General features: G+C 45.7%; 1 protein-coding gene across 2 annotated transcripts in view; it reads left to right on the top strand.

Annotated features, from left to right (window-relative positions):
• The window catches only part of tnfrsf21 (tumor necrosis factor receptor superfamily member 21), a 52,451-nt gene extending 35,837 nt beyond the window's left edge, over positions 1–16,614 (top strand). The window contains 4 exon segments of one of the 2 annotated variants that reach the window (NM_001079136.1): positions 11,757–11,973; positions 14,487–15,767; positions 15,804–15,893; positions 16,155–16,613. Coding sequence is in view for 1 of the 2 variants with exons in the window: in XM_012970559.3 (XP_012826013.1) it covers positions 11,757–11,973; positions 14,487–14,716 (447 nt within the window). In the remaining variant the exon portion in view is untranslated. 2 annotated transcript variants of the gene reach the window in all.
• Positions 16,615–27,657: the final 11,043 nt, after the last annotated feature.

Below are 27,657 nucleotides of genomic sequence, written 5' to 3'. Positions count from 1 at the left end.
GGTGCGGTTTCCATAATCAACAGCGCTGCGTCTGATTGAAATGCTGCTATTGATCCCCGCACGGGTGCCGCTGCTGGCGGAAAGGGTACGTTGCACGCGCTCAATACTAACACAATATCGACGGCCGAGTGCGTATGGGGAGAAGCTGCACAGGGAAATGTTTGCTGACAAACAACCGACCAAAAGCTCATGGCGTTCAGCCAATTCTCTGCCCGGCAACCGACTCCGGGAATCACATTATATTATGTTTATTGTCTCAGGCACTGCTGCACTTACTAATGCGGCAACTTGTAACTTTAAAGGGTAAATAAAGGCCTGACAGAAATGCTGTAGCGCTTAGTTCCACTCTCACTTACCCACCAGATTCCTGCCCAGATACCCAGCACAGGCCAGAGACTTTGTCATCCCGTGGGTACCCCCATACAGCAGTCATGCAGGATACATGGCACTAGGGAGCAACCACATGACCAGGGTAAAACCCTTGTGTCCCTAGGGCCGTCCTTCCATTTCTGTCCTATCACCATGCGTCTGTCCTTCATGGCTCATCTGCTCTTCAGTCCCGATAGCTGTCTGGGCTTCTTCTTTAGGAGACATGGAAAGGGTGGGGTGCATGGCCATTTCCTACAGCATTATCCACAATTAAAGGGATAGTTGACCTTTAAATTAAAGCTAATTATGCAGATATTGGTATTCTGAGACTGTGCTGCTGGTGTTCATTTTCTCTTTTTGTGGTTTTTCAGGTATTTAGTTTTTTGTTCAGCAGCTCTTCAATTTGGTGTTTCAGCAGCTATGTGGTTGCTATGGTCTTATTGACCTTAGCAACCAGGGAGTGTTATAAATAAAAGACTGGAATATGAATAGGCAAAGGACTGAATAGGAGGAGAAGGAATATAAAGGAATAATAACAATAAACCTGTAGCCTCACAGAGCAATAGTTTTTTGGCTGCCGGGGTCAGTGACCCCCGTTTGAAAGCTGAATAAAAGGCAAATAAGGAAGGGATAGTGCATTCTACAACACACAAAATGGTGAACCACCTCTTTAACCATTATGGGGTTTCAGAGCTGTGGTTACACTGCCAAGCAGGACGGCCATCGGTAATTATGGGAACCCATGGTATTCAATTAGCCGGCCCTTTCCACAAGATCTCAGTCATTAGCCCACTAGTGTCCTGGGCCCCTGAGAGACCAGTGGGCTGATAATTGGGATCACCCTACCATGCCCCTGATCCACCCAGCCACACCCCAGTTATGCCAAAACCCCACCCACAATCCCTCCAAACACAGCCCACTCTTGCATATGCCTCGCCCTTCCCATCTCTAGCCTGCGGTACACTCTGCTACCAGGGGTCTTCCCATGTCTATTGGTTATAGTCACCAAATCATGGCGGATCCATGGGAGGGTGAAGCCTGGGTGGGGTATACAGGGGTTATTATCTAATAGCGACAGTATCATGTGAGTAACTTTATGTAAGTCTATGACATACGGTGCCAGTTGCTTGTGTGATACTGTTGATGCGCAGCATTATATAACTTTACCAAGAAGCACATGAACACTTCCACAGCTGGCAGATTGAGTCAACTGCTAACTGCCACCCTTGAACCCAATGATTATTATTACCTCTTATCTGTCTCCACTGCATGCTTCCTGGCACCTACAGGGTTAACCTGAACGCAAACTGCAATGACTCAAAGCGACTCCTACAGCCACGCTGGCACCGTAACTCTGCCCGTGCCTCTGGGCATCATGGAGGCTCCCTGTTTGCTATTGGGAAGCACTGCATAACTGGCTGCTGTTATATAAATACATGATGATGATGGTAGTTCCATCACTATAAAGTAAATGGGAGGCGATGCCTGACTCCCCCTGCTGGAGAAGCACAGGAGCACACAGAGCTTGATGGTTTTTAAACCGTTCTCTCTGCATCCTCAGTACTAAATGGTGGCAGTGTCACCCACAAATTGCCCCTAACGCCCCTTCTGTGAAACTATGGGGCAGAAATGGGGGGAAGTTCTACTTTAACGGAAAACCAAACCTCATACACAGACCCTCCTCTTGCTGCCACCTTGCACCCCATTATGGCCTTGCCCCCCCATGCCAGTCTCCCTAGGGCGCAGTTGTGCAGCAGGGTTGGCCGGTGCCCTGTTGGGCAGCTTCATTTCCACTCCTTGCGTGGGCACTGGGCGGCTGAAAGCTTCCCAGGGATCCCTGTGGCACCCAGCTGTAGGGAATTTGTTTATCAGCGTATGATAAAAAGCACTTTGTATGACATCATCACTATATATATACACACACCTATTAATGGGCGCAGTGTGGGAGCTGAAAGGCCTGATGGGAGATAGAGCAGATACAAGCAGCAGGCAGCGTTGGGTTCTGAACTCTCCGTGTATTTATGAGCAGCAGTCGCGTCTTTCTAACATTAATCAAATGTCCTTTCCCCAATTCCATCTTGTGAGCCGCGCTGGGCCTGAATAATTCATTTGTTTTGCAGCCTGTGGTCCCACTGTGGCTCATATAATGGCCGGTATGGGAGATTGCGCTCATACCCCTATAGTCTGGCAGCTCAGTCTCACTTATCTTCCTGCCACTGACTCCTTAGGGTCAGATTCTGACCTTAAAGGGGTTGTTCACTTTTCAGTTAACTTTTAGTACAATGTGGAGAGTAATATACTGAGACAATTTGCAATTGGTCTACATTTTTTAGTGTTTTCATTATTTCACTTTTTGTTCAGCAGCTCTCCAGTTTGGAGTTTCAGCAGCTTTCTGGTTGCTAGGGTTCAAATTACCTTAGCAACCAGGGTGCAGTTTTTGGACACACGGGGTGATTAGTCGCCGTGACTTTTAATTAAGCCAGTCGCAGCGACTTTTCACACATACAGTACAATGGCTATCGCTGGGACTAATCGCTTGCCCATTTTCCCTGCACAAATTAGTCGCTGCAACTTTACAAAAAGTCTCTCTAACCAAGAGACTGGCATTTGAATAGAAGAGGACTTGGATAGAAAAATAAGTTATACCAAGTAACAGTAAGAATAAAACTGGAGTCTCAAAGAGCAATAGGTTTCCGGCTGCAGGGGTCAGTGACCCCCATTTGAAAGCTGCAGTGAGTTAGAAGAAAAAGGCAAATAATTTAAAAAGTATAAAAATAAATAATAAAGACCAATTGAAAGCAAAAATGGGGTAGTGTCTCCCTTTGCACCCTGTGAAATCCCCACCATATCGGTGAGGCACTAATAGCCTTGCTCATGATGCTCCGTGTGTGGAACATGTGTGTAGCATGTGCTTTACATAAGGCGTGTTACATAAAGTTCTGTACTGGCGGTTAGGCAGTGTGAAACCGCGGTGCAGAAAGTGCCTGACACAAGGCGACTGCGGAATTCCAGGATTTCATTGTGCGGTGAGTAACGTGCTGGGCAGTGTTGTTCCAAACCTGGGCCCGGTGTAATTAGCGGGTGTAATTAGCAGTGTAATTAGGATACGGCGTGGGGCTGGCAGGTGTGGCGTAGGCGTAAACGCTTAGTGATCATCCACGGATCAAAAATAACAACACCGCAGGGATGGAAAGTTACTCACTGATCCCTTGGATTTGCCCTGGGATCTTTCTCCAGCAGGGGGTGCTGCACCCTACACACTCTCTCCTATGCAATGGCAACAATTCTAGGCTAAAGGCAAGGCACAATGCTCTATCTACATTTTGTTTGATAAGTAAATCAAACCCTTTAATTAAAAGTGTGGGATCTATTATACAGAAACCAGGTATCCAAAAAGCTCTAATATCAGCAATTTGAAGTAAGAAAAACAATTCCTTTCTGTAATAATGGGTATCAGTGCAAGTTCAATAATGGGTATCAGTGCAAGTTCAATAATGGGTATCAGTGCAAGTTCAATAATGGGTATCAGTGCAAGTTCAATAATGGGTATCAGTGCAAGTTCAATAATGGGTATTAGTGCAAGTTCAATAATGGGTATTAGTGCAAGTTCAATAATGGGTATTAGTGCAAGTTCAATAATGGGTATTAGTGCAAGTTCAATAATGGGTATCAGTGCAAGTTCAATAATGGGTATCAGTGCAAGTTCAATAATGGGTATCAGTGCAAGTTCAATAATGGGTATTAGTGCAAGTTCAATAATGGGTATCAGTGCAAGTTCAATAATGGGTATCAGTGCAAGTTCAATAATGGGTATCAGTGCAAGTTCAATAATGGGTATTAGTGCAAGTTCAATAATGGGTATTAGTGCAAGTTCAATAATGGGTATTAGTGCAAGTTCAATAATGGGTATTAGTGCAAGTTCAATAATGGGTATTAGTGCAAGTTCAATAATGGGTATTAGTGCAAGTTCAATAATGGGTATTAGTGCAAGTTCAATAATGGGTATCAGTGCAAGTTCAATACTGGGTATTAGTGCAAGTTCAATAATGGGTATTAGTGCAAGTTCAATAATGGGTATCAGTGCAAGTTCAATAATGGGTATTAGTGCAAGTTCAATAATGGGTATCAGTGCAAGTTCAATACTGGGTATTAGTGCAAGTTCATTTGGAGCAGTGCACATACACTTAGGGGCACATTTACTAATCCACGAATCCGAATCACGAATGGGAAAAAATCGTATTGGAAATGAAAATTTCGTAAGTTCGCAAATGTCACGAAAATGCTTACGAAAAAATCGTATCAGTCACGATAATATCGTATTGGCGATCCGAAAGTCACAAAATTTTCGTACCGAACAGTTGTAAACAGCGGTAAAACCTTTCCGACTTTTTCGTGCAAATGTCCGAAAAAGTCGTGCGCCGTACGAAAAAGGCGTGCAGACGCCTGAAAAAACCGTCGAAAATACGCTCGGAGCGTTCGCATGAACGCGCCCCTTGTTGTGGGAAAGGGGGGGCAGTGCCCGGGTTTAATAGAGGAGAAGTATTCAGTGTATGCGCTGTATGCACACTATGCACACTGTGCCCAGGGAGCCGACGCGCTGCTTATGGGAGAGCCACAATGCATTTGAGCTGGCTGGGCTGGAATTCTTATTGCTCAAAGTATAACCCCCCCCCCCCCCCCCGGGGCAATATTAATCCCATGTGACTCCCACTGTTTGTTATTCTAGTAAGTGCCTCTCTCTGAGCTCAGAAATGGTGTAGTTACTGGAACACTGCGCTTCCTGTGTATAATATTCTGTTATTCTAAACTTGCTGAAATATTCTCCCTATAGGGATCAGCGCCATTTCTTAAAATATGGGACCTAATGCCAATAAAAATGCCCGCCCCTTTGGCACTCCTACTGATCCCTGCATAATACAAACCAGTCAGATCACTGCAGAACATAGCATCAGTGCAGCGCATTAACCCCAGACATGCCAGTCAGATCACTGCAGAACATAGCATCAGTGCAGCACATTAACCCCAGACATGCCAGTCAGATCACTGCAGAACATAGCTTCAGAGCAATGCATTAACCCCAGACATGCCAGTCAGATCACTGCAGAACATAGCATCAGTGCAACGCATTAACCCCAGACATGCCAATAAGACCACTGCAGAAAACAGATTCAAAGCATTGCATTATCCCCAGACATACCGGTGAGATCACTACAGAAAATAGAATGTGAGGATTTCAGTTACAGTAGAAATGCCAGAAAGATCTCTGCTGGAAATGAAAACACAGCATTGCATCGATCCCAGGCATGCCAGTAAGATCACTGCAGATCAGCAGGGGGCTGCTACACAGTATGCTCAGTAATAGGTACTCACTCTGTTGGACTGGATATCTGGGGCTGCTGATTATGCATCTCTCAGTTGCCGTGCCCTTATTTGCCTTCTATTCAGTCCCATAACATAAAGAAACCCCCAGCGCTAACCAGTAAGGCCGCGCTACATCTAAATTAAACACTTACAGATTATAATTGCACTAATTGCTAATTGATTGCGCTTCATTTTAAAAGCAATTTGCAATCAGTGGGCCCTGTAATCACATATATTAGACGGCTTTCTGTTTTCCCATGATTTGATTATAAGTTCCCAAACACCTGTAAAGTAGGATTAGACTTGAACCTTAAAGGGGAACTGAACCCTGATTCTGTATGTCAGATGCAAAGTAGTGTGTTAGTAAAGAGTCCCACATTGATTGAGAAGACTCTCTACCACTGAGGCTACCATAGAGTGCCAGATTCACTATTGCGGGTCCCTATAGAGCACCCTAAATGGCTTCTATGCCTGTCGACTAATCCATAGACTTCTCTGTGTGACAGACTAATAGAGCGCTTCCCTTAACTGCTCCAATTGATGTCTCGTTAGAGAGAGCATGAAGAGCTTGCTAGATAGACTTCACAGAACTGATATGGGAAAGACCATTATGTAAGGGGGGGGGTTGCTAATTTAATCTGCACCCCCAAGTGAGCCTAATCACTAATCTTCCTGCCAGGGCTTGGGCACCATTTCCATAAGAAGTACTGGCCCTGTACTTGTACCTGTATTAACCCTTTCCTGAGTGTTCCTGTGGGTTGGGTAGTGATTGGATCCACTAAATCCCTGGGGTTTTACATTCCATTGCCCTTTAAATGCCCATATCCTTGTGTATAACACTTTCACCCCCCCCCCCCCCATTAACCAGCACAGGGGGGTGGATAATGGTAATTAGAAGTTATCAGCAAAGCAAACCCTACAAGGAATTCAGAGATCTAATGAGCGTGGCAGCCACACAGGCTTTAATTAATTCCATGAACTCTTTGATCGTCATTGTTATTTCCGGAGCCACCAATATAAACTATAGATAGCCAGACAAGAGTGCGACGGCGCAGCCAGGTTACAGTAAACATAAGCAGCTACTACAGAGCGGGGATTTAGAGAGACGCCTACGGGGACAGTTCCCTCACCTCAGGGGAACAGATACCCCCCTGGGATGGGGAGCCCCCTGGCAGCTGGGAGTGTCCTTTACTGATCAGTGCCGGAGGTTCTGGGTGGTTCCGGAGCAGCTGCTATTGTTTGTGCAGTTACAGCCCTGCATGGTTACAGGATAGAAGGGCAATGAGGCTGGGATATCCAACCTTCTGCGTTGTTGAACTGCAGCTCTCCCCTATCAGTTATTGGCTAGATGCTGTGAGTAGCACTACGAGAGCTGGAGGGCTGCCAGTCAGCCATGATAGATATACTGGCAATGTCTGATGGCTACCTATTATTTAAAGGGCTGAGCTACCTTTCGATTAACTTTTACTATGATGGTCTGAAACAATTTGCAATTGGTCTTCATTTTTTATAGTTTTTCAGTTATTTAGCTTTTTGTTTAGCAGCTCTCCATTTTGGTGTTTAGCAGCTGGTTGCTAGGTTCTTATCTTTCTTAGCAACCAGGCAGTGGTTTGAATAAGAGACTGGAATAAGTACAGGAGGCAGACTGTATAGAAAGATAAGTTATGAAAAGTAACAGTAACAATAAAATTGTAGCCTCACAGAGCAATAGTTTTTTGGCTGCCGGGGGTCAGTGACCCCCTTGTGAAGAGGAAGGCAAATAATTCAAAAACTATAGAGAATAAATAATGAAGACCAATTGCAAAGTTGTTAGGAACAAGACATTCTATAACATGCTAAAAGTCTATTTAAAGGTGAACCACCCATTTAATCTACTTTTCCCCCCAAAGAGGCCCCTGTGACGCTATAATATAAATACCCTCACCCCCTGCCCTAAACCAGTTCTCTGGTAGGGGGAAATGTAAAGCCAATGGAGTGCAGTTATTCAGTCCCTCGGAGTGGGAGGGAATGTGCTGCTTCCCATGCTGCTATGTATTTCACTCCTATTCATGAAGGTTTAGTTACCCTTTAAAGCTCTTTGCAAACTGCTTATCTGGTTCCGGCACAGTTGCACAATTCAGCGTTGGTTGGAAAGGGACAGAGACGCTTGAGTTTGGGGTAGGAGCTAGTAAAGGAGAGAATATTAGTGATGCCCATTGAGGCCCATCTGTATTAGCCAATATCTTATGAATCCGGCCTGTGTATGTTCCCCGAGGGGCCGCACAACGGGGGGAGCACTTTCCTGTAGAACACGCCAACCTGACACATCTCACCGCTATTGATCATGGGATTATGGATGAGCAGATTAAAAATCACTTTGGCAAAGTCAGACTCCTGTAGGGATATGTGCCCCCCCCGCCCATTATCATCATCATTTGTATGGGGGCCTTGTGCCTTCACGTCGTTTCGTAAGTCAGGAGAACATAGTGTTCCGTCACGTATAGTGGCCTTGTTACATCGATTTTATATATTTAATATATATATAAATGTATTTATTATTATTGTATAGGCTCTCTCATTCCCATTTCAGCAGGAACGGCTAACCCCGGGCACGTGCCCCCACCCAGTATAATGCCAGGCAGCCAGGATGCAGTCTCATTTGTCTGTAACTGGGGGGGGCAGGTAATTTGTATCTGTAGATAAATCTAATTATGTGCTTCTGCTTCTCCTCTGAGAGACAACTAATCTCCTGTGCGGTTCTGATCCATTGTACTGATCCACTGGCACTTGTAATGCATGTACAGCCAGCATGGTTCTTATTCCCGGGGATTAGAAAAGGGTTAAGGGTATATATATTTATATATAATATACAGTTGGGTCATTTCCCTATGGGACCAAACTGTAAATGATATCCTTATAAATGGTGCTTACTGATATCATTTATAATTGACTCACTAAAACTTGTATATTATAATGAATAAAGTACCCCCTGTTGTAAAATATGAGGATATTAGAAGTCACCTTTGAGTTCCATGACCTGTATAAAAGCACTCGTACATTTATATGGTCATGGAACTCCTCAGTGACTTATGCCTTTATTTTGCAATAGGGGGTACTCTATTAACTATATATATATATAGGGTGGGCATCAATGATATACAGTAATATAGCAAGTTGATCCCCTTCCCTAGTGATCCACAGATGTGTTAACACTGTAATTGCCCCATCTGTACAGAGTTTTGCCCTATGGTGAGCACATGAGGGGCAGGGGTAACACCCCGGGGGCAGTGGGTTGATGCCAGGCGGTGGGACATTACTACATGGCTGCAGTTATAATAAGCTTTGGTGGCGGCACAGACGCTTCCTGCAGCCCAGGAACCTGTATATTAGATCAGGCATTGAGTGAGTCAGCCCATAATTGAGTCACTAATGACATTTCCCTGCCAGTTGGTTGGGAGCTGGGAAAGCTGAGAATCTCTCTGTGAGAGGCATGGGGGGCACGGGTGCCGGGCTGTGGGAAAGCTGGGGGGCTGTGGGAAAGCTGGGGGGCTTTTACTAATGGTGCCCCCGAATGGCACAGTACAGGATAAAGAACACTGGTTACATTCATACTCTCATTTAGAGTCTTATTATCATTTACAATAGTTGTTTTAATATGAGTATTTTTTGTTAGGGCTGAGGATGCTGGGAGCTGAAGTCCAGAATAGCCTGAAAGCTGGTCTCATTACTAGGGGTATCCTGGCTGCCCCTCAGTCTCCCCTCTAATTGCACCTATAAAGCAGCGCTGGGCTCTGTGGCTGATAGAGGTGCTAATATGGCCCCTGTATGGGGGCGCTTGTGTGCGCAGGTTTCCTGCCACTAGTGGGCACTACTCTAATTAGGGTGCCATGGTGTCAGCTGATGTGCGGGGAGTGGGTGGGACGTACTGGCTAATCCGGTACCGACACATTCCTGGCACGGTGGTGGCTTCTGGAAGAAAGAGAGTGCAAATGAGATGTGGGGCAATTGGTTACCTGCTGCTACAAACTGCCCCACCAGACTGCAGACTGTCGGGCAGAACATTTATTATGGTGGTGGTTTGGGACATGGGGGCAGACTCTCAGCCCTGCTCATATTGGAGCCGTGGGCAGTTGGTCCCAGTCAGGGGATGGGGGGGGCTTGGGTGCTGATGTTCACCTATACCTTGGGTGGCACAGATTGTCTGGAGAATTTGCCCCTGCAGGAGTGTAGTTGGGCCTAGGGTGTATATTCCTACCCCTGGAAGCTTATTTGCCCAAGTATTTATAGCCCCCCCGGCAGTGTTCAGACCCCATCCCCAGATGCACAAGGTACCCGTGGCACAGCCATGAGCGCCTATAAATAGAGCCCCCCCATCCCTGCATGCACTGCTCCCCCCCCCTCGCCCTCTAATCACTTGCCCGGTGCAGGAGATGCATCACAATGAGAGTTACCCAGCAGTCCCTGCAGCGCCGTGCATGTCACCCTCAGCTTTATAGGGGAATAAAAGAGATATAAATATAAGGTGCTTGGCTCCTGGTGGGCAGGGAATTTCCATCATTTCCCATTCTACATGCTGGTAATGATTTATGAACTCTCTCCCTCCCAGTGCGCCAGTATTTAACTCTTCCTGTACTGTGAGCAATAACTCATTACTATTTATTATTAAATAATATTATTATTTTCACAGTGAGCTGGCTGAGCCCTGAACCCAAGGGGAGTGTGGGTATAAAGACAGATCCAAGCCCAATGAGGAATATAGACTTCTCCAAGGGCAAATAACCCCCTATATTCCTCCTATTAAATACAGATGTGACACATTGCCCAGGGGGAGTGAATTATTGCTGAGAGCTGAGTAAGGGGAGGGGGGGGTTAATAGTTGTTGAAGTCTGATTAATATACATGCGCTATTAGACTGCGGCTCCTGTGCCGGGGCGCATACACTGCTGCAGTGCGCGCAGCCTTCCTACTCACACTTAACTCTCTCCCTCCCCTCGCTGTTCCCTAGCAGCAGGCACACTCAGGCTCACAATCCGCCCCCTGCTGCTGCAGTCCCACAGTCCCTCCTGGGCCGCCCGCATTGGGATGATGGGATAGCCAATGGGGCCTCATTTTGCCCTGAAGCACGTGGCCCTCTAGCTGTGCTGGACATACGTGGGTTAATGAGAGGCAGTATAGAGAAGCAAATAATTGAATACAAACAGTAGGACAAACAACAGTGCCTCCATTTTACTGAAGGTTTACCTTCCCCTTTAATAGCTGTATTCATGACTTGTTAGCGGCAGATTTATGTTGTAGGCTATTTATGTGCATCAATGTCATTGATCTGCATCCTTAGCGCGGCATTCAGTGAGACGCCCGGCACATTAGGGACCACATGACACAACAGCGCCCCCTAGCCATCAAAGCTGTTAATAGGACAGCGCTGCTGAGCTGGTACTGCCCATTGCACCACATTCTGATTGCTGCCCATACCACTTTATACTGTTTGTCAACCCAAACTGGCCATGCAAGTAGCCAATAATCACAGTCTGGACCCTCGGATTTCTACCGGTAATTAATTAATTGGCTGCTGAAATAGCTGAATCTGGGCATTTTGCAGACAAGTCGGTCCATGAATTCAGTCAGTTTCTCTGTGCCAGTTGGTACATGCCTAGGGCGGAGAGGGGGGCACACTTAGTTCTTCTGCCAACCACTAGCTCGGGTCATGTATGGGAAAGACCATGCTTGATAGGGGGTTGGCTGTGTGCCAATTAATTGCACTTGCAATCTATAGCTTGGCCCACCACTGGCCACGCCTCGTTTTGCTTGGAAATGAATGTGTGCCAGATTCATCTATTCAATCATGTTCTCTATACCAACTGGTGGTATTACCCTGCAGCATTACTTACTTGCAGATATATTCGATTTTAGCATCTGGCACACATGGCCACGCCCCATTTCTCTTTGGTGCCAGATTCATCTATTCAATCATGTTCTCTATGCCAGGACCCTCCAGCTGTAACCCATAGCTGTAATGCATGTGTCTCTCTTTCCCTATTGCCGGGCAGATGGAGACAGACAAGCTGACCCTGCCTGTGGATGCCAACCAGCCAATGCCAAACGGCAGCGCCAAGACCCCCGACTCTAGCGCCATAACTGTGGAACCCTCCCCCCTTGACAAGAACAAAGGATTCTTTGCAGATGAGTCCGAGCCTCTCCTCCGATGCGACTCCACTTCCAGCGGCTCCTCTGCACTCAGCAGAACTGGATCATTTATAACCAAAGGTAACTGATCTTGTGTGCTTGCAATCTAATTCCTTCAGTTTCAGCTATTGTTTCACCTTTAAGTCAACTTTTAGTATGTTATAGAATGGCCAGTTCTAAGTAACTTTGCAATTGGTCTTCATTATTTATTTGTTTTAGTTTTTTTAATTATTTGACTTCTTCCAACTCGTTGAAAATGGGGGTCACTGACCCCGGCAGCCAAAAAACTATTGCTCTGTCAGACTCCAGCTTTATTGTTCCTTTTTGTAACTTTTCTTTTCTATCCGTGCCCTCCTCTATTTATATATCAGACTCTCATCCAAACCACTGCTAACTAACTGGTAACTTGGACCCTAGCAACCAAATAGGTGCTGAAACTCCAACCTGGAGAGCTTCTAATCTGAAAATGAAATAACTAAATAATAAAACTACAAATAATAAAAAATGAAGACCAATTGCAAATGGCCTCAGGATATCACTCGCTACATCATACTAAAAGTTACCGCAAAGAGGAACATCCCCTTTAATAAATGGAGCAGAAAACATGCATTGTCCCTAAATCATCTATAGGCTGGGCCCCTTCAGCCGCTGCTCTGGGCCTTTGGGAGCTAGATAATAGATTGTAAGCTCTCATGCTCCTTGTATTAGTGGCTACACACGGGCCCCATACTCATATAATAGATCCCATACACCCTCGTTTATTTTGATTTTAGATAATTATGGAGATTATCGATTTATTCGAATTCACTTTTCTCAGTGAGCTAGGTCCTCTCAAGGCAACTTCCGTGATTTCTAACCGGTGGGATGGCATTTCAGGGAGATTAGTTGCCTGCAAGAAGCGAGATTTGTCGCGGGCGACTAATCTCCCCGTCTGTCACAGCCCATAAAGTAAACTTTTTGGTCTTCTCAAGCCCCACGTTGCTCTACCAGCATTCCCTCTCCTAGCATTCCCTTCCCTCCCCCAGCATTCCCTCTCCCAGCATTCCCTTCCCTCCCCAGCATTCCCTCTCCCAGCATTCCCTTCCCTCCCCCAGCATTCCCTCTCCCAGCATTACCACCCCCAGCATTCCCTTTCCCAACATTCCCCTTCCCAGCATTCCCTCCCCCAGCATTCCCTCTCCCTGCATTCCCTCCCCCAGCAATACCTTTCCCAGCATTCCCTCCCCCAGCAATGCCTTTCCCAGCATTCCCTCCCCCAGCATTCCCCCTCCCAGCATTCCCCTTCCCAGCAATACCTTTCCCAGCATTCCCTCCCAGCATTCCCTCCCCCAGCAATACCTTTCCCAGCATTCCCTCCCCCAGTATTCCCTTTCCCAGCATTCCCCTTTCCAGAATTCCCTCTCCCAGCATTCCCTTTCCTCCCCCAGCATCCCCTTTCCCAGCATTCCCTTTCTCAGCATTCCCTTTCCCTGCATTCCCCTTCCCAGCATTCCCTCCCCCTGCATTCCCTCTCCCAGCATTCCCACCCCCAGCAATACCTTTCCCAGCATTCCCTTTCCCAGCATTCCCTCCCCCAGCAATACCTTTCCCAGCATTCCCTCTCCCAGCATTCCCTCCCCCAGCATTCCCTCTCCCAGCATTCCCTCCCCCAGCATTGCCTCCCCCAGCATTCCCCCTCCCAGCATTCCCTCTCCCAGCATTCTCTCACCCAGCATTCCCTCTCCCAGCATTGCCTCCCCCAGCATTCCCCCTCCCAGCATTCCCTCTCCCAGCATTCTCTCACCCAGCATTCCCTCTCCCAGCATTCCCTCTCCCAGCATTCCCCCTCCCAGCATTCTCTCACCCGGCATTCCCTCTCCCAGTATTCCCCCTCCCAGCATTCCCTTTCCCAGCATTCTCTCACCCAGCATTCCCTCTCCCAGCATTCCCTCTCCCAGCATTCCCTCTCCCAGCATTCTCTCACCCAGCATTCCCTCTCCCAGCATTCCCCCTCCCAGCATTCTCTCACCCAGCATTCCCTCTCCCAGTATTCCCCCTCCCAGCATTCCCTTTCCCAGCATTCTCTCACCCAGCATTCCCTCTCCCAGCATTCCCTCTCCCAGCATTCCCTCTCCCAGCATTCCCCCTCCCAGCATTCCCTCTCCCAGCATTCCCCCTCCCAGCATTCCCTCTCCCAGCATTCCCCCTCCCAGCATTCCCTCTCCCAGCATTCCCCCTCCCAGCATTCCCTTTCCCAGCATTCTCTCACCCAGCATTCCCTCTCCCAGCACTCCCCCTCCCAGCATTCCCTCCCCCAGCATTCCCTCTCCCAGCATTCCCCCTCCCAGCATTCCCCCTCCCAGCATTCCCTCTCCCAGCATTCTCTCACCCAGCATTCCCCCTCCCAGCATTCCCTCTCCCAGCATTCCCCCTCCCAGCATTCCCTCTCCCAGCATTCCCTCTCCCAGCATTCCCCCTCCCAGCATTCCCTCCCCCAGCATTCCCCCTCCCAGCATTCCCCCTCACAGCATTCCCCCTCACAGCATTCCCTCTCCCAGCAGAGTAGAAGTGCCTCCCAGGATCCCATATAACGCTGCCGATTTGTCTCCATGCAGAAAAGAAAGACACGGTGCTGCGCCAGGTTCGACTGGACCCATGTGACCTGCAGCCAATCTTCGATGACATGCTTCACATCCTGAGCCCAGAAGAATTTCACGTTCTAGAGAAGATTCCGCAGGCCGAGGACCGGCTGGACCGCCTGTTTGAGATTGCTGGGGTGAAGAGCCAGGAGGCCAGCCAGAAGCTGTTGGACTCAGTGTACAGCCACCTCCCCGACCTGCTGTAACGCCGGGACTTGTTGCCTTGGCACCGCCGCGCAGTCGGGTCACACGAGCGCTCAAGGCCAGTCATTATCTCTCTCCTTGGTTTCCTTTTCCCATTTTGGAAAATGGTTTTCGGAAGGAGAAATCAACTTTCACTTTCAAGCCAGCTTTGAATGGAACTATTTATTAGTACGTGGGGGTTGCCGCGGCGTCGGAGACATGGAATGGCTACGTGTGGCTGCACCGTGACTGCCCGACGCATGGGATATGGGGAACCTTAGGCTGCACACTTACCCCAATTTACTGTGTAACTACCCATAATACAGATATTTCCTTATCTAGGGCTGCCATTGCAAGCGTTTGGGATGGGGATACAGGGCGGCCATATTGATAGTGAAATGGTTGGCCAGTTTGGTCAGTTTCAGCCAACTCTACATGTGTGTCCCCTTGGGGGGGCAGTGAAACACATGCAACTGTCGGCTAATCAGTTATACCAAAATATGCCAGTCAATACGCCATTTTAGTTCTGTGGCTCGGCCCTGTATGATGTAGCTTGCCTTGGGGTGGGGGGCGCTACTAGTGACCTCTGTTGTACAAGAGCAGATCTTAGCCATCCATGAAGACTCAAGGCCTATCCTAGAAGAGCAAGGTGGGATACTGAGGGCCCTGCACTGCGCTCATACACTTATTGCCCATGGAGAATACGCCCCTGTAAATGTTCCACTTTAGATTTTATTCACTATTTACACCTGTCATGTAGTGGCGACATCTGTTCTTGAACAACAACAACCCACCCACCTCCCTGGGATCTGTAACCCAGTGCTGGGGCCGGGGGGGTTCTGACCCGATACCAAGAGCAATCGGTATTCTCCCATGTTTCTATAAAGCGCTATTTCTTTCTAATGGAAATAACTTATTTTCAGAGCTGCATTTTTTTCCTTTTCTACAGCGAATAGGCCACTCCCGGTACTCTCGATGCTGATGGTACTTACGGTACTCTCTGTACTCACGGTACTCTTGGTACTCTCTGTACTAACAGTACTCACAGTACTCCCGGTACTCTCGGAATTGATGGTACTCCCGGTACTGACGGTACTCTCGGTATTGATGGTACTCTCGGTACTGACGGTACTCACAGTACTCTCTGTACTGACGGTACTCCCGGTACTCTCGGAATTGATGGTACTCCCGGTACTCTAGGTACTGACAGTACTCCCGGTATTTATGGTACTCACTGTACTCTCCGTACTGACGGTACTCCCGGTACTCTCAGTATTGATGATACTCACGATACTGACGGTACTCACTGTACTCTAGGTACTGACAGTACTCCCGGTATTGATGGTACTCACGGTACTCTCCGTACTGACGGTACTCCTGGTACTCTCAGTATTGATGATACTCACGATACTGACGGTACTCCCGGTACTCTCGGAATTGATGGTACTCCCGGTACTCTAGGTACTGACAGTACTCCCGGTATTGATGGTACTCACAGTACTCTCCGTACTGACGGTACTCCTGGTACTCTCAGTATTGATGATACTCACGATACTGACGGTACTCCTGGGAACCCTCCCATTACACGTTACTTCTGATCAAGGGGCAACTGTTACACTTAATAATAAAATCCATTTTTTTTTTTGTTTTGAGAAATGATCTATTTTGGTGCTTTATTTCATGCTCCATAAGAGAAGTTTGGCCAGAGAGACGTTGCCTTTACATATACTAATTTATGAGTAAATAGTAGGTGTTTGTTACTGGACTTGCTTCTGTATGTTTCCCATCACGGGATGAACACGTTAATGTATGTATCTAATCGCAAGAGCAAACAATCAGACATTGTTACGCACTGCAAGTCAGTCAGTTTTTTCCCTGTTTTGTAAGAAAAGAATAAAAAATAAACTATTTATATATCAAGGCGGAACGTGGGCGGATCCTGTGTGTCGCTTCATGGGGCTCTGAAAGGGGTGATTGTGTCCCACTCTGTGGCCTGATCATGGGGCCCGACGGCCTGAGAGAGTGGGGGGCTTGCCAATGTCCACCCCACGTACCATTGGCCTGTAAGCAATGTATTATTTGGATTATTGTAGTTGTTGGCTTTATAAGAAATTAACAAAATGCCAACCCCCGTATGTAATTAAAGGCACTTAGTTTGCCCAGGAGCAGTAACCCTGGCTACTACAACCCCTGGCTGGTTGGTTGCTATGGGTTACTGCTCCTGGGCAAACTTAGTGCCTTTCATTACATCAGGGATCCCCAACCAGTGGCTCAGGGCAACATGTTGCTCCCCAACCCCTTGGGTGTTGCTCTCAGTGCCCCCAAACCAGGGAGTTATTTTTGAATTCCTGAATTGGGGGCAAGTTTTGGTTGAATAAAAACAAGATTTCCTACCAAATAAAGCCCCTGTAAGCTGATAGGGTGCATAGAGGCTGCCTAATAGCCAATCACAGCCCTTATTTGGCTCCTCCATGAACTTTTATGGTGCTTGTGTTGCTCCCCAAGTCTTTTTACATTTGACTGAAAGGTTGGGGACCCCTGTATTCCATAACCCTATAAATGTTTTATTAGACTGGAGCGCCCCCTCTCTATCAGACAAGGTATCACTAGGATCTTAAGGCTTCTTCCTGGGGCCACAACAATATTAACGCTGGTCATAAACGGTAAGAGCTGCTTGTTTGAGAGGGTGTAGGACGGGCATGTATTTGCCTACCTTGGCCACCTAAGTGCTGGGCCAAACAGGGGGGATTGAATTTTTGTCCTGGAGGCCTAGGCATATCCATCAGGAGAAGACCTCATCCATGCTCTGGGCACAGCCAACAGGATTCTCTAAACTGCCCGATATCAATGGTGCAGGCCAACTATAAGGCCCAGCACACAGGCCAATAAGCTACTGACTCAGGGGAGGGGGAGATATTTGCCTGGGCATGGCTAGTACAACATGCCCCGTTAGAGTATTATTATTATTAACATTCATTTATAAAGCGCCAACAATCCCGCAGCGCTGTACAATAAGTGGGTTTCATACATTGGGCATACAGAGTAACATATAAAGCAATCAGTAACCGATACAAGAGGGGAAGAGGGCCCTGCCCAAAAGAGCTTACAATCTACAAGAAGACATACAGAGTAACATATAAAGCAACCAATAACCGATACAAGAGGTGAAGAGAGCCCTGCCCAAAAGAGCTTACAATCTACAAGGAGACATACAGAGTAACATATAAAGCAATCAATAACCGATACAAGAGGTGAAGAGAGCCCTGCCCAAAAGAGCTTACAATCTACAAGGAGACATACAGAGTAACATATAAAGCAACCAATAACCGATACAAGAGGGGAAGAGGGCCCTGCCCAAAAGAGCTTACAATATACAAGGAGACATACAGAGTAACATATAAAGCAACCAATAACCGATACAAGAGGGGAAGAGAGCCCTGCCCAAAAGAGCTTACAGTCTACAAAAAGTAACAAAAGAACAAGTCTGGATTGTATGGATTGGGCTTTGTAGGGCGGCGCTGCTGGTACAGTAATGGGGCACAATACATCTGTCAGTGAGGGAAACATGGTGCTGCCACTGAATAGAAGGCGCCCAACTGCACTACTGCCCAGGGCCCTGTATGGGATTATTCCTCCTTTCCGCACAAACCAATAACACTTCCCTCATTCTTTGCATTTGCCTCTACTTGTCTCCTCTTCTTTCCTATTCTCCATTTTTATTCCCCCCCCACCAAAACCCCCATGATTGCTAGTTGCCTCGGTGTTGGGCAAGTGTAAGTGCAGCGCTGAATGGGATGGGAAACCCAATAAAGAATTCGGCTCCCGGCCCTGCAAATACTTCATAGTATCTTGTTTTGCAAAAATGATTTAATCTAGTGTGCGGCTATATTAAACCCAACAGGAGAACTTTATTTTTATTCTAATATTGCACATTAAAAAGTGAACATCAAAGAACAAGTAAAGCCTGTTTTATACATAAGGTTCCACTTATCATGCAACAAACAACACACAGCAGAACTAATTGCAGACTACAATGGATTCCATGCAGTTATGCAACAAATGTACTCTGTAGGGGGCCTGGTTTTTTCACCTGCAGCCTTGTGCCTTTATATGGGCACAGAACCCTTCAGTGACTGCTAATATCCTTATCATTTACAGTAGGGGGTACATTATCCCTTATAATACATGAGTGATACTCAGAGTTCCCTGTATAACTCAGCCTGCAGCCTTGTGCTTTTATATGGGCACAGAACCCCTCAGTGACTGCTAATATCCTTATCATTTACAGTAGGGGGTACATTATCCCTTATAATGCATGAGTGATACTCAGAGTTCCCTGTATAACTCAGCCTGCAGCCTTGTGCCTTTATATGGGCACAGAACCCCTCAGTGACTGCTAATATCCTTATCATTTACAGTAGGGGGTACATTATCCCTTATAATACATGAGTGATACTCAGAGTTCCCTGTATAACTCAGCCTGCAGCCTTGTGCCTTTATATGGGCACAGAACCCCTCAGTGACTGCTAATATCCTTATCATTTACAGTAGGGGGTACATTATCCCTTATAATACATGAGTGATACTCAGAGTTCCCTGTATAACTCAGCCTGCAGCCTTGTGCCTTTATATGGGCACAGAACCCCTCAGTGACTGCTAATATCCTTATCATTTACAGTAGGGGGTACATTATCCCTTATAATACATGAGTGATACTCAGAGTTCCCTGTATAACTCAGCCTGCAGCCTTGTGCCTTTATATGGGCACAGAACCCCTCAGTGACTGCTAATATCCTTATCATTTACAGTAGGGGGTACATTATCCCTTATAATACATGAGTGATACTCAGAGTTCCCTGTATAACTCAGCCTGCAGCCTTGTGCCTTTATATGGGCACAGAACCCCTCAGTGACTGCTAATATCCTTATCATTTACAGTAGGGGGTACATTAGAGTTTGGTTAAACTAACAGGAAACACTTGAGAAAATGAGATAAGTGAATATCATTAACATTTATTTCAGTTAGAATTAGTGTATATAGGTATATCTGCAGTATAAAGCTAGAAATAAATGCACAAATTCAAGTTTCTTCCCGTTGCTCCTCGATTTCCTCTTATAAAGGTGCCACAAATGTGTAGATTGAATTAAACTAGACTTCTATTGTAAACTAACACTGATGGCACACAGGGTGCATGTAGTTGTGTTTGCTTATACTGAATGTGCATATTGCTTCTAGCTGCCATTCAGCCTTTACAACAGGGAGCTACTTACACGTGTAGGATAAATAGCTTGGGCTTAAAGGCTCCCTACTTGCTTACTAGAGCTCCTCTTTGAACTAAAAAGAGACTTATAGTTAAAAAAGAATAAAGATTCAGCTCTTACAGTAACCAGGGGTGGCTTGTTGCTGCCCCAGGTAAATGCAGCCTGCAATGGTAAATAATATGCCATTGTTTAAACCATAAAATGAAAGGGAAGAATGGAAATATCTGTATATAAATATCTAAATAAACAGTTATACAGATCTACTGCCCCATCTAGTGGCCATAGGACAGAGCGCATTTCCCCGGACACCCTCCCTTCAGCGTGAAGTATGGGCTATTCTGACAGGTGTATTTTATAAGCAGCTATGTAAATACAGGGGGGCAGGGGGGGCAAATGCACCTGGATGCCATTCTGCTATTTTAAAGATGGCTACCAGCGGGTATGTGAATCCATTTGGCCTTTATACAAGAGTATAGAGGCTGCAATAGCAATAAACAGAGGGGCAACTTCATATTAATCTCCTTGGTTTGGAAATGATATGTTAGACAGGTAGGTGCCTGGATACTATGGGCCCCAGACCTGCCAGGCCCATACAATAGCAAGAACCCAACATGGTAATGTATTATAATATCTTACCTTTCCCTAATGCAAGCAATGGGGCTTTCTGTAAAATAAATAAGATAACTATTTGCTTAAATTTTGGCCAATTCACTTCCCAGATTCCATGAGTCAGGATACTGACCCAGTGCAAATGGTACCTGGGAATGGAGCTGTGCATCTCTGCAGCACATGAAGGGTATATGCCTTTCCCTAGCAACCAGGCAGTGGCACGAATAAGAGACTGGAGGATGAATAGGAGAGGGCATGGATAGAAGGATATGTAATAGAAATGTCAGGAAGTCTAGAGATCTCTCCTGATCATTCATTTGCTTTCGGTTTGTTGGTTTTATTGAACACAAAGCTGATTCATTCTGAACTTACAGGAACTTTCCTATTCATCTTTGCCTATAATAAAGAAAAAAAAGTTGCCTGGCTTTTAGATTAGTCGGGTCCCTATTTTTGATGATATACTAACTGGCAAACAAACTGATACATTAGGTAATGAGGGCCACAAGGGCTTACAATTTATAGGCTGCAAGTAGATAGTTTAAAATGTATAACTCTAGAGAGAGAGTGCTATTCTTAGACAATTTGCAATTGGGCTTCATTTTTTTTTGTTTGTGGATTTTGAATTATTTAGCTTTTTATGTAGCAGCTCCATTGTTTGGAGTTTCAGCAGTTATCTGGTTGCTAGGGTTCAAATGATAGAATAGAAAGGCAAGCAATAAAACATAACAATAAAACTGTAGCCTCACAGAGCAATAGTGTTTTGGCTGCCGGGGTCAGTGACCCCCATTTGAAAGCTGCAAAGAGGCAGGAGAAGTAGGCAAATAATTAAAAATCTATAAAAAAAAAGAAAAAAATGAAGACCAATTGAAAAGTGGCTTATCCATTCTATAACATAATAGAAGTTATGAACAACCCCTTTAACTTTTCTGGCACACCACTTCAGGAACAGCTGCTTTAGCCATGAACCTTGATGAGCACTCTGGCTTCTAAAATTACCTGTAAACTGGCCTGGGTATATTTCCCCTTTATATTAAATAATGTATAATATTAAAAAAAAAAAAAAAAGAATTTTCAAAAACAGCCACTAGAGGTCCTTCCAAGCTATGTCACCGCTCCCATATGTTTGTCACAGGAAAGCAGTCAGATTTATATTTCTATGGCGTTTCAAAGAATCAAGCGACTCCCTGTGTTGCCTTTACATATATATATAAAGGCTGATATTTATATATTGGTATAATTACATTTTATGTGGTTTAATTTAGATGAATTTGTGGTTTGATTATGAAGAAAGAGGTGATTTATGCAGCCATAGAGGCATTATTGTATGTATGTATGTATGTATAACTTTATTTATAAAGTGCCACAAGGATACGCAGCGCTGTACAGTCTTACAATATACAAAATTACACTCAGGGAGGACAAGTGTTATAATAAATGCAATAAGTAAGCATAAATACACACAGGGTCAGACTGGTGTGTGCAGGGACCACTGGGGCTGCTGCCCAATGGACCCACCCCCCCCAAACGGGCCCCTGTTGTGCCCCTCACACCCCCCAGGGGGCCCTGTTGTGCCCCTCACACCCCCTGGGGGCCCCTGTTGTGCCCCTCACACCCCCTGGGGGCCCCTGCCACTTGCCCAACCCCCTTCCCTGAGCGCACATATTCCTTTCTTACCTTCAGCGCATCGGGGGGGGAGATCTGCGGAAGAAATGCCGGCCAGGGCCTGGTCTGTGATGGGGACCCACCAGATATTTTCCCGGTGCCCTGCCGACCCAGTCCAACCCCTGAATGCACATAGATTTAGTGCCTTGTGCTATGAGACACAGTAGGAAGGAGGTCCCTGCCCGTAGAGCTTACAGTCACCCTTATCTGTGAAATATGGAAGTCCTACTCATTGAGGTGAGGGTAAAACATTGGCCGGTATCTCGGGATTCTTATACATGTTAAATGGGAAAGATAGGTACAGTTATGGGATCCGTTATCCGAAACCCGATATCCAGAAAGCTCCAAATTACGGAGAGCCTGTCTCCCATAGACTCCATTTTAATAAAATAATTCAGATTTTTAAAATTAATTTTCTTTTTCTCTGTAAAAATAAAACAGTGCTTTGTATTTGATCCCAACTAAGATATAATTACCCCTTATTGGGGGCAGAACAGTCCTATTGGGTTTATTTAATGGTTAAATGATTCCCTTTTCTCTGTAATAATAAAACAGTACCTGTACTTGATCCCAACTAAGATATAATTACCCCTTATTGGGGGCAGAACAGCCCTATTGGGTTTATTTCATGGATAAATGATTCCCTTTTCTCTGTAATAATAAAACAGTACCTGTACTTGATCCCAACTAAGATATAATTACCCCTTATTGGGGGCAGAACAGCCCTATTGGGTTTATTTAATGGTTAAATGATTCCCTTTTCTCTGTAATAATAAAACAGTACCTGTACTTGATCCCAACTAAGATATAATTACCCCTTATTGGGGGCAGAACAGCCCTATTGGGTTTATTTCATGGTTAAATGATTTCCTTTTTCTCTGTAATAATAAAACAGTACCTGTACTTGATCCCAACTAAGATATAATTACCCCTTATTGGGGCAGAACAGCCCTATTGGGTTTATTTCATGGTTAAATGATTCCCTTTTCTCTGTAATAATAAAACAGTACCTGTACTTGATCCCAACTAAGATATAATTACCCCTTATTGGGGGCAAAACAGCCCTATTGGGTTTATTTAATGTTTTATTTTTTAGTAGACTTAAGGTATGGAAATCCAAATTACGGAAAGACCCCTTATCCGAATAGCCTTGGTCCCAAGCATTCTGGATAACGGGTCCTATACCTAGACTCCATTTTAATAAAATAATTCAGATTTTTAAAATGAATTTTCTTTTTCTCTGTAATAATAAAACAGTACCTGTATTTGATCCCAACTAAGATATAAATAATCCTTACTGGATGCAAAATAATCCATTGGGTTTAATTAATGTTTTATTTTTTAGTAGACTTAAGGTATGGAGATCCAAATTACGGAAAGACCCCTTATCCAAATAGCCTTGGTCCCAAGCATTCTGGATAACGGGTCCTATACCTGTACTAGTGTAAGTATTCGACTCTCTCTAGCTGCCCTGAAGCTGTTACTGGCTGCTGCTAGTTTCCATTAGTACAAATAGGAGATGGACCTGGATATAATGTCAGGGTCAGGGAGTTGGCATTGCCTGTAAGGTGGGTATAAAGGAAGCCTGCGCCCAGCATAGACTCCCTGCAGTCACGTAAATCTACTCCTTTAAAGTGACAGAACAATTGGGATTCTGTTCTTGAATTTACACTTTGTTTACAGATCAGTGGGAGCGGGCAGTACAATAGCGCTGGTGTTCTTGCCGTTTCACCGCCCTCTGAAGTTTGGCTGCAACCGGCTCATTACCTGCCCCAGAGCTGTCACACATGCCGTAAATATATGGGGTTTAGATATTGGATAAAGGAAGGCATTAAGAGCAAGGGAACGTTTAGTGAGTTAGTGACAGCGTTACTATGTGGGATTTGGGCATTTCAACAGGGTCAGTGTAACAATGGGCAGAAGGGCTTGCACCTACAGACCAGGCCCGGACTGGCAATCTTTAGATTCTGGCAAATGCCATATATGGTCAGTATTTATTGGGGCTGTTTTCACCCCAGCTAGTAGGGGAGAAATTTAGGGTGAGTTTTTATTTGTGCCCTGTGTACAAAGGGTGCCCAGCCTGAAGGCCAGTAAGGGGGAGATTTGGGGTCAGTGCTTATTTGTGCCCTGGGTACCCCTGGAACTATAGCAGGGTGACTGTTACCCCAATGTTTCTATATATCTGTAACCTTGTTATGGGCTAAGGGGGCCCAGTCTGAAGGCCAGTTAGGGGGGGATTTGGGGTGAGTGCTTATTTGTGCCCTGGGTACCCCTGGAACTATAGCAGGGTGACTGTTACCCCAATGTTTCTATATATCTGTAACCTTGTTATGGGCTAAGGGGGCCCAGTCTGAAGGCCAGTTAGGGGTTGATTTGGGGTGAGTGCTTATTTGTGCCCTGGGTACCCCTGGAACTATAGCAGGGTGACTGTTACCCCAATGTTTCTATATATCTGTAACCTTGTTATGGGCTAAGGGGGCCCAGCCTGAAGGCCAGTTAGGGGGGGATTTGGGGTGAGTGCTTATTTGTGCCCTGGGTACCCCTGGAACTATAGCAGGGTGACTGTTACCCCAATGTTTCTATATATCTGTAACCTTGTTATGGGCTAAGGGGGCCCAGTCTGAAGGCCAGTTAGGGGGGGATTTGGGGTGAGTGCTTATTTGTGCCCTGGGTACCCCTGGAACTATAGCAGGGTGACTGTTACCCCAATGTTTCTATATATCTGTAACCTTGTTATGGGCTAAGGGGGCCCAGCCTGAAGGCCAGTTAGGGGGGATTTGGGGTGAGTGCTTATTTGTGCCCTGGGTACCCCTGGAACTATAGCAGGGTGACTGTTACCCCAATGTTTCTATATATCTGTAACCTTGTTATGGGCTAAGGGGGCCCAGCCTGAAGGCCAGTTAGGGGGGGATTTGGGGTGAGTGCTTATTTGTGCCCTGGGTACCCCTGGAACTATAGCAGGGTGACTGTTACCCCAATATTTCTATATATCTGTAACCTTGTTATGGGCTAAGGGGGCCCCAGCCTGAAGGCCAGTTAGGGGGGATTTGGGGTGAGTGCTTATTTGTGCCCTGGGTACCCCTGGAACTATAGCAGGGTGACTGTTACCCCAATGTTTCTATATATCTGTAACCTTGTTATGATCTAAGGGGGCCCAGCCTGAAGGCCAGTTAGGGGGAGATTTGGGGTGAGTGCTTATTTGTGCCCTGGGTACCCCTGGAACTATAGCGGGGTGACTGTTACCCCAATGTTTCTATATATATATTTGCAGGCTTGTCCACGGGTCGGGCAGGTTCAGACTGACCTTTGCACAGTACTTGTGGGTCTTTACCTTCCCAGCTTCTGCCCCAGGAGCCTTTATATACAGACATGCAGCTGCCCGCACTGCCCCTTCATGATTTCAGTAATGGGGGGGCCGCTGGCCTATAAATACAGGTGCCCTGCAGGCTCGGGTTGGGTGCGGGCAAGTTAGGATGCGGGAGAGTCAGGTGTTTATTTTGTGATTTTGTGTAACTGTTAAACCAGTGTTTTAATATCTGTAACTTTGTTATAAGCTACAGAGGCTCAGGTTAAAGATGGGGTAAGATTTGGGGCGAGGGCTGATTTACTGGTCTGGATGGTACTATAGCAGTGTGACTGTTATATAAATCTTTTGATGCGTCTGTAACTTTTCTGTAGAGCTAAGGTTGGGCCAACTCTCGCTGCTTTGCATTACATCATCAGTGTTTATAATCACTGTTCAGCACTGATGATGTCACAATGCGTTACATCAGCACTATACATTGGTGAGCCAATGAGTAATTCTGATGATGTCACAATGAGCTTCCTCAGCACTACACAAGTGCTGGGTATAATGCTGATGATGTCACAATGATAGATCTGTCATGTGACCTAATTATCTGTTGTTTTGCTGAAAGCATCTTCATTTGTTTGGATCTGTGACAGAGGCAGCAGCTTTTTCACACTGCTCTTCTTGTCTATCTTAACTACCTTACACACAACAATCACATTATATTTTCAATAACTATGGAACAAGAGGAAAATAGAAATCTTCGCAGAAGTGCTCGTATCCGAGCCTACAGAGAGAGGCAGAACTCTGATTTCCAAATAATATTCCTGCCGCACAACATCCGGCAGCAGAAACCTCCAACTTCACACTCTGGAGCCCACAATTCCCCAAAGGTTGATCTGAAAAGTGGGTTTTCTTTCTTCCAAAGCACACAATTCAAAACTGGTGTTATTTTGTTCATAGCCATTGCGCTAATATTGTTTGCAATATGGCAGGTATACAAGCCCAGCCCCGAATTAAGGAAGGAGGCGCTGATACGTATACGGGATTATGAGGACATGATGCGTGATATGAAGGATATGGATGAGGATATGGTCCATTTCATGGAAGAATTAGCTGAGATAAAAGCTCCGGTATCTCAAAAAGAGAAGAATAAGAAATCTTTATGGGAAACACTTGCTAGCGGTTTCTCCCCAAACATTAAGGTTTTCACTCGATCCTTTCGGCGTCACTAATGGAACAATGAGGGGATTTATTTGAATTTAAGATAAATTTTCAAGTTTTTACCAAAGATTCGCACAAGAAAAAAAGGGAAAAAGCACAGAAAAGTATTTGCTGGTGTAAAAAGAAACCCCCAACCCGTTTATTGGGGAGTGCACATACAGAGCCAACGTTTCAAGAGCTACACGCCCTCTTCATCAGTGGGAAAAGTACCCACAATTCAATAATGATGCCCAACCCCCTTACATACCCATAAGCCCCACCCCCCGCCTCCGTATAGGCGCCTGACGTAATACGCTAGATCCCGCAGTGAAAACGCGTATTAGTTACAATGTGCGGAATTTAGCAGATACATATCAACGTGCGGAATCCAGTTCTCGCAAGATTACAAAAATTCGCAAAACACCAGAAAATCCGCAAAACGCATTTTTTTTTCTCTGCCCCCAATTTGACACGACCACAATTTTTTTAGACGCATGACGAATTTTTCACGAAACAATTCGCTTATGGTGAAATGCGGAAATTCGCTATGAATCCACACATTGCGAAAAAATTAGCTTCATCACTAATTACTTTCTTTGGTTGTTCAACGTTAAAAAATAAAGATTTTTTAGATAAAAACTTCATGAGATCTTTGTGTTTTTTATAGCAATAATATTTATACAGGATATGTGGCTGATTAATTCTGGCAGTTAGCCAGTTACTGGTGTAGCCCTGTTCTGCCACTGTGGGAAGTCCTGTACTGGTTCCCATTATGGCGCTAAAGGAGTCCTGCGTCTCTGCTATATGGGGGGGTAAAACAGTAAGTTAGATGCCCCCACTCAGGGCAAGGGCAGACTATGCTGTAATAACCCCCCACTCAGGGCAAGGGCAGACTATGCTGTAATACCCCCCCACTCAGGGCAAGGGCAGACTATGCTG

The sequence above is a fragment of the Xenopus tropicalis genome, chromosome 5 (assembly GCF_000004195.4).
Source record: "Xenopus tropicalis strain Nigerian chromosome 5, UCB_Xtro_10.0, whole genome shotgun sequence".
NCBI lineage: Eukaryota > Metazoa > Chordata > Amphibia > Anura > Pipidae > Xenopus > Xenopus tropicalis.
Note: the sequence above shows the minus strand (reverse complement) of the source record. Positions and strands in the feature narration are given on the sequence as shown.